The sequence below is a fragment of the Sceloporus undulatus genome, chromosome 4, assembly GCF_019175285.1.
Source record: "Sceloporus undulatus isolate JIND9_A2432 ecotype Alabama chromosome 4, SceUnd_v1.1, whole genome shotgun sequence".
NCBI classification, from domain to species: Eukaryota; Metazoa; Chordata; class Lepidosauria; order Squamata; family Phrynosomatidae; genus Sceloporus; species Sceloporus undulatus.
This window is the reverse complement of record NC_056525.1, coordinates 102617077-102627980: the sequence shown is the minus strand read 5'-3', so window position 1 is coordinate 102627980 and position 10904 is coordinate 102617077. Positions and strand designations below refer to the sequence as shown.

General features: G+C 39.1%; 1 protein-coding gene across 1 annotated transcript in view; it reads right to left on the bottom strand.

Annotated features, from left to right (window-relative positions):
- LOC121928114 (calcium-activated chloride channel regulator 1-like) overlaps window positions 1–4732 on the bottom strand; it is a 29070-nt gene extending 24338 nt beyond the window's left edge. Inside the window, exons 1-4 of the mRNA XM_042462408.1 lie at window positions 4700–4732; window positions 4294–4476; window positions 1887–2027; window positions 942–1092 (exon numbers count right to left, since the gene is read on the bottom strand). Of these exons, the coding sequence (XP_042318342.1) occupies window positions 942–1092; window positions 1887–2027; window positions 4294–4476; window positions 4700–4717 (493 nt within the window). The 5' untranslated portion in view covers window positions 4718–4732. The remainder of the gene's footprint in view (window positions 1–941; window positions 1093–1886; window positions 2028–4293; window positions 4477–4699) is intronic.
- Window positions 4733–10904: the final 6172 nt, after the last annotated feature.

Below are 10904 nucleotides of genomic sequence, written 5' to 3'. Positions count from 1 at the left end.
GAAGTCGCCCAGGACAAGTAGCCTGGGCGTTTCCAACAGCAGCTCCGAGACCAACTGTGTCAGCTCGTTAAGGGAGTTTGTTAGCGCACGGGGTGGCCGATACACCAACAAAATCCCTTAAATTTATATGCATATAATTGATTAAATGGTTGGTTTTATAGCATTTTTCTTAAAATACAATCTGACTTGTTTTAAAAAAAATGGAACTGCTATACATCACATCAGAAAGCATGTCTATAAGAGAAAGTCAATATTTGAGAACAAAGGCTTCTTTCCTAGGCCTTGAGCAGTTGCCGCTGGTTAGGGCATTATGGAAGATGGAGCCACAATTTTGTTGCTCAAGTAGCAAGCGCATTTTAAGATAACTTGGACCCAGAAAGAAAAGCAAAGTAAATTGTTAGTGGCTTAGATTCGAGTGTAGAAATGGCAGGGCGCTTGATGCACCCATTCCACTTTCATCCAAGCCGGGGATAAATGAAGACATATTGCTGCCAGCAGTGAAGACAAGATGGCATCCAGTCCCATTTCCATGTATAGATGCTGAATGGGTTAGATTTGTGGATGTAAAACAGGCTAAATACAGATGCAGTTCTGTTTGCTGACACTTTGCAAGTCATTTCCCAGGTCCAGCCATCTGAGGCTGGTTTGGTTTCATAAGAGCCAGCCCCTGACAGTTTACATAGTTTGAAGTCACAAGATACAGTAACCTTGCTGAACCTAGGCAAGAGCCAGCTAGAGTCTCTTTTAGTTGCCATTAATTTCTGTTTTCATTTGGAAAGTTACTGATTGACATAAAGAGTAAATATTTCCAATTCCTTTTGGATGCTTTGGAGAGAGAACCGAGTAAAATGAAGCCATTAATAGTTTGTCAGGTCTTCCCTTATGTCAACTGAAAGGTACTTTCAAAACCTCAAACAGGCATTTGAATTAAAAAGTACTACCTCGTGATCCATAAGCACGGAGCAAACTGTCATTTCTTAGGAAGTTAGGTGTGAAATGGATGTACCGTCCCGGTTCCCCACACCCTCCGTACTGCAAGGTATAGGGTTCATCGCCATATTTCAGGAAAGGATCTGCCACAAGGACATCAGCCTAAAATAAAATTGGAGCGGTTTTAAAGATATAACTTTTCATGTTAAAGAAAGAAGAATTGTGCAGAACTCTGCAGCAAGGGTACAATTAGTTCATCATCCTGTTTCTGACTGTAGCTATCAAGAAACTTTCTAAAAGTTCCCAAGCAAATCACAAAGGCAACAACTCTTCTCCACTGTTTGATTCACCTTCAGCCCCACAACCAATAGTTAGTGATCTACCCCCCACCCCCATTTGCCTGAACATTAACAACCACATTATATTTGGTTGTGATGGCTAACTGCCACTGTTGAAGATATCCCTCCATGAATCTCTTAGAGTCTCTAAGTAAACACATACATTTTAATAAATAAACAATAGAGAATTTGTATAACACTAACTGTGTAGAGCCCAATTCTGTGCCTGTCTGTCTGGATTAAAGCAATTTCAGTTCCAGTGATTATACAGTAGGCACTTGGTATCTGCTGAGGTTTGGCTCCAGAACCAAAATCCAAGGATGCCCAAGTCCCATTAAATGCAGTGTTGTAGTAAAATCATGTCCCTCGTATAAAATGGCAAAATGAATGTTTACTTTTGGGACATTCTTTTTGAATATTTTGAATATTCTTTTTGAATATTTTGAATATTTTCAAATCATGGGTGGTTGAATCTGTGGATGTAGAATCCATGGATATGCAGGGCCAACTGTATATCTGACCATCAATCTTTTTCATCTCAGTGCTTTTTCTGTTTTTCCTATTGTTTTTCAAAATACCACACATGCATTTAAAATTTAAAATACACTTCATACTTACTTTTTCATAAGATTCTTTGGCTGCTCTTTGGTATTCGGGCTTGGCTGTCCATGTCAAAGGAATTAGAACTTTTACAGTCTTGAAATAAAACCTTTGTTTTGTAGCATCGAAGAGATAAGGAGAAGCCTCTTCAACCATAGCCTAACCAGAAACAGAAAAGGAAAGGCATACTACTATATATGTGTTTGAGAGATATGTTCAGGTAGGTAAGTGGCTTGGATTTGTATTTCAAGTTTTAAAAATTGGCAGATAATCTCTCCTTCTGTTTAGTTGGAAATCCTGCATGCTGCTTTTAATTAACTCTCTCTCTCTCTCTCTCTCTCTCTCTCTCTCTCTGTGTGTGTGTGTGTGTGTGCAGTTAGGCATATCTTCCTGCCTGATTCCTGAACTGAAGGAGGTTCCAAGGTCCATTTAGTTTGTTGTATCTAGAACCTCTGTAAATATCCTCCTGTAACTTTAAAAATAGCTTGAGATATGCTTATGCAAGGATTTATTTAGTATATGAAGTTATTCCCAGGGGACCTTCACACTATACAGTTATAAGCACTCTTATTCCACTTTAATTGCCATGGTTCCATTTTATGAAATCCTGAGATTTGGTGAAGGACCAGAGCGTTGTGCCTGATATTTCTCAATTTGTTGTTGCTGTTGTGTGCTTTGATTTTGAAGTTATTTCTGAGTTATGACGACCCTAAGGCAGAACTATCATGGGGTTTTCTCAGCAAATTTCTTTGGGGGGGGGGTGTGTGCCATTGCCATCCTCCAAGGCTGGTAGAGTGTGACTTGCCTGAGATCACCCAATGAGTTTACATAGCAGAGCCAGGATTCGAACCCTGGTCTCCAGAGTCATAGTCCAATGCTCGAATCACTACTGGCTCACCCTCTCCCTAAAATGTCAATACCAGGATTCCACAGGACAGAACCATAGTGACTAAAGTTGAATCATAGTACTATCATTGTGCAGTGTGAAAAGGCCTTGCAAATAACTTTAAGTGACAAGGTTCATTTGCATGAAATCTTGGGATTGGCATTTTATGGAGGGACATCCAGAATTTTCAGCCAGAGAGGATGGAACCATAGTGGTTAAAGTGGAATAACAACACTATAGTTGTGTAGTGTGAATAGGCTGTAGATATGGAGAGAACGGTGGGGGAGGGAGTGTACCTGATAAATTCTTGTGGTGTCATCTGCTACTAAAGGAGCAGCAAAAGGGTTGGTTTTAGACAGAGATAGCATTGGCCAAACACACTGTTGTTAACTCCACTGTGCAAACCCAATGCTAAAGTGTGCAAGCAGCTCTGTTTTCTTTTTCTATTTTAAAATAATACACAGTATTCTAAGTTGAAATTTGGCACACATGCATACACAAACACAAACATACACAAGCACAGAGAACTACATCAATTTTTAAATTTAATTTTAATTCAAGTATTAATTAACCTTTACTTTTAGGGTTTTTTTAGAAACTGTCAGAGGTGAGATATTTGTACCTCTCATCTTTAAAGTAGATGGAAAAGAACAAGTGTGTTGTGTACTGTGTGCCTTCAAATCATTTCTGAGATTTCTCTTGGTTCCTCTACTATCATAGGCACCTTTGATAAGGACACAGGAGAGAGCCCTTTCTGGTCTAGTCTGTACTACAAAAATAATGCAGTTTGACACCGGTTTAAGCATTGTAACTCAATGCTATGGAATTTGTAGGCTTTTTGTGGCACCAGAGCTCTCTGACCGAGAAGGCTAACTAACAAAACTAAAAAAACCCAGAATTCGATAGCATTGAACCATGGCAGCTAAAGTGGTATCCAACTGGATTATTTCTGAAATGCAGATCAGACCTCAGTGGCTGTTTCCCAACCTGGGGAACTCCTTCCCTGGAGAGGCTAGGCTGGCCCCCTCTTCACATTTATTTCGTGGGGGTCTTTCATCTCTCATTTCAGTCGCTTCTGTTTTGAGATGATCTGTCATTTCTTGGTTCTGTTGGTGTGTCACAATAATGATCTAGATCCAGGCTGGTAAGTTGCTCAAGCTCAAATGTTTGCAGAAGTAAAAACAACCTTTAGTACTAAAATCATAAGGAGGTATAACTCTCTCCCATGATCATGGATTGAATGTTTGAAACAGAATGGAACAGATGTTAAAACAACAGAATATCATGAGGGAGGAGAAATGGAACAAGAATCTTGGCTTGCTGACTGACTAGAAGAGAGGACAGAAGCACTCCTCACTGCAACATTTTGTTGCAGTTCCCATGTGAGCACTTCAGTGAATCTTTTTGGGGTGAGGAATTCCAGTGTGCCCTTCAAGGGAGCATATATGATTATGGAATGCCTGGATTTTTCTAGATTATTGCAATTTAGCTATGGCTAAATTGCTAAAGTAATCTGGTAAAAACATTTAGTAACCTTACCTTTATGTTGTCAATGATTTTGTTATCTTCAGGTACTCCAGGGTTAATTGCAATAACTAGGTCTTCAAACCCACTGTTGTTGAGCTTTACCTTTGTTCCCTTCACTCCATGCAGTAATACAAATACCATCACAAGATGCCACTGATTTAGCAACATCTTTCCTTGTGGCTTTCGCATCAGCACCTTGGCAAAAGTGATAGCACAGAAGGGTTATTTATGCAGTTTTACACACACATAGTGGGAGAGAGAGGGAGAGAAAGAAAGAAAAAGGGGAAAAAACCCAAACCTTGACCCTCAACAAATAGTTTGTTTTATGATGACAGAGAGTTTGCTTTAGTGAGGAAATGGGCTATTAAGCCAAGAAAAACATTAACAGGGGTTATAAATAAATCAAACATGCATTTACATGTTCTACTCTTCCCATAAAAACAATGCATTTCCCAAGAAGCCAAAAAGAAGTGAATCACAGCAGCAGTTGGGAATTTCCAATTTCTGATAACTTGCCCAAAGAAAAGAATATCACAGTAATTTGAACCTTCTGACTACCTGAGAACAGAAGAAATACACACCAATCCAGGAGATCAGACTGGCATTCTCTGTCAGCAGTTTTATATTCAGTTACTTGTCCAGTCTGTAAACGATAAAGGTAGAAACTATGTTTTCAGATATCAGAAGTTGCATCCAGGTTGGTATAATTAAATAAAGATATATAAAATCATATATACAGGTGCATGAAACCTATGCAAGCTGAGGACAGAGTTACTGTTTGGACTACAGTTCCTCCTTGCATTCCCAAGCTATGCTGACTGTGGGTTTCTGCAGCTTTTTTTGGATCAGAGCAAGGAGGTATAAATAGAGATAGAGATATATTCAGATTGGCAAGGGACATATACTGAAAGATTGAGTACACAGGGAATTGAAAGAGAAAGAAAGGGAAGAAATGGAAAAAGAAAATGATATCATTTTGGGCTGGACATACTATCTCCCCTCATGCATCAGCTATGTGTTTACTTGATAAGCACCCTTAGGAATTCTTGACATGGTCATCTTTTATGCATCTAACCTTCAGTGGATATCACATTTCTAGAACACAAACCTCAGCCCGTTGCTCCAAAGTACATACAGAGCTACACCTATCAGTAGAAATTACCCCAATGTAAAGGTTTTCACAATAGCCTGCCACATTTTTTCTCACTGCAATGTGACACTGAGATAAAATAGCACTAAAAAGGTGGCTTCAGCAGGATGTAGTAAAAGATGGAGGATGGCCACTGAAAAGTACTGGTTTCTTCCAAAGGGCCACGTGTACACAGTGCACCCTAAATTGCAGCATGCCAGTCAGAATGCATTAAACGCATACTGGGATTTTAGGGATGGCCAAAGAAAAAAAGTATATTCAACAAGATGATGTGGATTCCCAACCACAACCTGCAAATTTCAACTTGTCAGGTTGTAGATTTAACTTGATAGTTAATTAGGAGACTGCTATTATAAACAATTATAGGGGAAGTATTTGTTCCTATTTGATTACAAAAGACCCTTGTGGACTATATAAAGTCTATGGGCTGTGGGATTCCACTTTCTGTCCTCAAGTGTTACCTATCTGTTGGACCAGTCAATTGCCACTGTCCAGGCTTTTTTCCTTTGAAAGCAGTGCTCATTCTTCTATAGCCAGGATCTTGTAGCATATTTTGAGACTAACCCAGCAAAAGGTGCTGTAGCATAAGCTTTCTTAGCCTACTTCTTCAGATACATCTGAGAAACATACTGATGTATCAGTTTACATACATACTGATATTTCAGACGAATACAGCTATGTCTCTGTCCTCTATACCCGGTTACCAATCTCTCTTTTTATGATTGCTACATTTGTTCAGAAGGCTTTAGTGAGGGAGTTAGTCAAAAGTCTTTTGACTGTCCAGGTAAACTATGGCCAGATTCTGTCGGTGACATACACAAGATAAGGTTGCATCTGCACTGGAGAAATAATCCAGTTTGACACCACTTTAACTGCCATGGCTCAATACTATGGAACTCTGGTGCCACAATAAACTACAGTTCCCAGAATTCCATAGCACTGAGCCATGACTGTTAACGTTGTGCCAAACTGGATGCACCCATAATCCTTTGTTTGCATATGTTCTTTGATGTATGCTACACACAGAGAGATCTTTTTCCTCTTTGCACAGCGTACCCTTCCACAGTTTAGTGCAACTCAACAGCAGTTGGCCACAGGCAACAAGAAGATGTAGAGGCACTTAGGTATTATGAGTAACAAAGAAGAAGAATGTTGCCCTCCTGGATCTCTGCTGTAAGGCATGCAGTGCTATGCTGGAGGTCCAGATGGGAGACACCTCTTCCTTTTTCCTGGCTATCAAACTGCACCTGGAAGGTGACCAAGCACCACATCACTCTTTTATCCACTAATGGACCCTTGGGATGTGCCCTGATGCCATCAGGATAAATAGTAACACTGGAAGAGCTTTACAGCTTGCCCATGTTACTGCTGGGTCTTAGGCTATATCTGTTATATTCCCATCACCTACATGATTGCTGACACTTGCAAACAACTTTAAAAAGCTAAAGAGATACTTTTGCACAAGCTTAGGAATTTCCTGGATCAATTAGACCCCTTAAACAAAACAACAACACTTCAGTTCAGACACAGCTCCAAGAATTGCACAGCCTCACCTTATCCAGATGTTATAAAAAGAAAAAGCTGAATGTCATCAGCATACTAATGGCATTTTGCTTCAAATCCCTTAAAAGTCTCTGCTGCTTCATATCAATATTAAAAAGCATGGGAATAAGATGACACCTTGATGATCCTCACAGCTCAGATGGCAGCACATCAAGGAATGGATGCTGATATTATTGTATCCTCTAAAATTCATCCTGTAAGTAGGAATGTAATCACGAAACACAGTGTTTGAAGCACATGACTTATAAAAAAGGAGGCCATTGTATATTATATTGAAAGTCGGTGGCTCTGTAAGACAGTTTCTGCTTGAATGAGTGCTGTTATCAGTCATGTTAAATGAAATTGGCATGCCTAGCAACTCCCCCCCCCCCCGCCGACCTACATCAATTTCAACAATTCTCCCGTTTCTCCACAGAGCAAATAAATCAGGGATCAGTGCTGAGATACAGGAAGGCATCACTTATTTCACTGTGGTTTCCTCTAAGATTTGAAGAAACATACTGTATAACAAGAACTTTCTTCAGGGTTTAAGCATGTCAAGCATTGATTAATAGATGGTTGTATGAAACCTGAGATTCATCTAGTGTCAATGCAAAATATTATAAAAACACACACTAACCAATTTATTTCAATACAAGCCTTTGCGGTCTACAGACAATTATACAGACATGAGGAGGGAGAAATACAGAACAGAACCAGAATGTTACAGGAATAGAAAATATGCTAGCATGATGATGATGCATACATACATTTTTAATGGTGGTCTGAAATGGATTCACGTGGTTCTCAGTATAAAAACATCATTGTGGACATATATGATCACTGATACATGTTTCATTTCCTAGAAAGGCAAAATGTTAATACCACGAATAGGGTGCAAATAAACATAAGCAAATGATTTAACTATGACACCATACTGGAAGCATCCCCCAGAATTCCCTTTTATTACATCGGCTATCTTGCGTAACTGAGGGTCAAACTGGATAATACAAAGAATGCCTTTTCCTTGAGATTAACTTACAAGTTAATTTGTTTAACTTCCAAAATGCAATGTGCCTTCCTCAATCCTATTCCATCAGATATAACAGGTACTACACGTCAACTACTTGATTACTTTTCAGTTGCCAAAAATACTACTGCTAGTAAACATGTAAAAAAAGTCCCTCTGGTACCCCATAATCCTTTCTTTCTCTTTTAAATGCCAGTCCTTTTACTTCCTTCTCTCTAACATTCATAAGGCAACCTTTTGTTTTAATTATTTGGCCATGACTCTTGCCAATTGCTCCTCTCTAATGCTGGTTAACTGACCTTGTTTATGCTTGTGTTGCACCACAAACTAGACATGCTCCCTCCTCACTGTACAACTCCAGGTGAATCCTGAACAATGGTGCATTCACCATGTTCAAACACCAGCTATTAAACAACTAATAGGAAAAGTCAGAATGTGATTTTCTCTCTGGCTTTATAGTGTGAACCATTTATTCAGAAATCATAAAATCATAGATTTGGAAGAGACCACTAAGACCATCTGGTCCAACCCCCTGCACTTAAATAAGTCCCCCTGAACTCAATGGGATTTATTTATTTTTTAAAACTTATATATTTATAGAAATTTATATACTTTAAAAATATTTTCATAGGGATGTGGTGGCTTAGTGGTTAAGATGCCAGTTCTGATGATTGGAAGGTTGGCATTCCGAAGCCCGAGTGCTGTATGATGGGCTGAGCTCCTGTCACCAGTCCCAGGTTCTGCCAGCCTAGCAGTTCAAAAGCATGTAAATGCAAGTAAATATATAGGTATCACTTCAGTAGGAAGGCAACATTGTTTGGTGCAGTCATGCTGACCACAGGACCACCAGAGTTGTCTTCGGACAACACTGGCTCTTCGTCTTAGTAACAGAGATGAGCACTGCCTCCTACAGTTAGTTACAATTAGACATTCATGTCAAGAGTCCACCTTTACCTTTAAAAGTATTTTCAAGCTATGGATGCTTGAATCTGTGAATGAAAATCTCGTGTACAGTATATGGAGGGCTGACTGTATTTCACATAACCAAAAGGAAACCAGATAAATGTTTAGATGGCAGATACATCCTGGAATTCATATCATGGTAAGAACAAAATCTGAAAAGATGACTCTGATATCATATTCCCCACTTTATATTGTTCTAACCACATATGATCCAGAAGAGATGTCAACTATGTCAGTAGAGCCAAGGTGGTTTGAGTGTTGGACTGTGACCATGGTTCAAATCCCAGCTCAGTCATGTAAACCCATTAGGCAACCTTGGGCAAATCTTACTTTCAGCCTTTGAGGATGGCAATGGCAAATCCCCCTCCAGAAGCTTGCCAAGAAAACTCCACGATAGGTTAACCTTAGGACAGGTCATCCTAAGTCAGAAACAACCTGAAGGCACAAAACAACAACAACAGCAATAACATATCAGTCTACTATTCCCTATCCTTCCCATGGAAATAGGCTTTGAAACATGTTTAAAGTGGAGCCAGGAGAACTAAATGACTCGGGTCCAGACTATCTGAAAGAAGCTATTTTCCTAGAGCAGCCTGCACAGGATCTAACAGTGGTTCTCAAACTTTGATCCTCCAGGTTTTTGGACTTCATCTCCCAGAAGTCTTGATTTTTAATAGTGTATTGTTTTGCTGGTTTTTATATTTTGTCTTTTGCTGGATTTGCTTTTAAATGGTTTTAATACTATGGCTAGTTTACCTGCATTTTAACAATAACTGTCTATATGTAAACATGCAGGAGTAGCTGCATGGGCCATTTAGTGAATTCAATCAAAAATCCACCAAACACCAAAATGCGCAATATACTTGCTGCAAGCTTTTGAAGCTCCACTGTCTTCTTCATCAGGAAAGATGTTACATACCAAACAGGAGAAAAAATTGGAGATGTTAGTAAGATGCCTGCAATTTGTTGTTTCTGTCCTTAGTTAAGATGGTATCTTTAGCAGGCTGGCCCCTCCTCCTCTGGCCATGTGGCAATTGGGCAGTCCAGAAAATTTAAAGTCCATTTGTATATCAACAAGGACTCCTCTTTTGCAGCCCAATATGTCTCCATTCCTGTGAGGCCACAAGCCTCTTTGTAGGCCGAGGACAATGGATCCCTCAAGAAGTCTCCATGTTTTACATCAGGAACATTTTAATAGGTGTTGAGGTCCAAATTTGAGAGGAAAAAAAAGTTTTACCTTGGTTGAAGGTCCCAGTCCAATGGCTCATTCTTCAGGGTTCCCCTCTTGCAGCTACAATGTGGTATCTCACAGTCAGAAAAACATGCAGGGATAGCTCTGTTAGCCATTTAATAAATTCAAACAAAAATCCACCAAACAGTGATACGTTTATTGGCCAACCAAAATGCACAATATACTTATTACAAGTATATGTATTATATGTATTTTATATGTATTTATTTATGTCTTTGTACATGCTTTTAAACTTTATTTAATTTTTCTAAGTTCTCTTGAGTCCCAATATTTTGGAGACAGAATATAAATGAATGATGAAGAGGAAGGTGGGGGAAATCCATCTTTTATCTATTTGTAGCAAGGGAGCACTGAAAAAGGTAAATTTAATCAAGGCAATTTCATAATGAAAAATTTCATGACAGCCGCTGATTTTTCAACAGCGTGTCCCAGTCTGTTCAGATACTCTTTCTTGTTGAAGCCAAGAAATTTGCTGAATATACTTTATCTGCCTACTGGGAATGAAAGTCTAGTCATGGGGTCAGCATCCATGTCAGATGTATTATGAGCCCCATTCCATTATTGAATCACGTGCCAAAATTTGTTTACTGAGCTTATTTTTCAGATACAAAATACATATTTGAGCTTTGTTTTTAAAGAATCTGTCTTTTTTTTGCCCATGTTCATTGCAGCTTCACTCTTCAGTT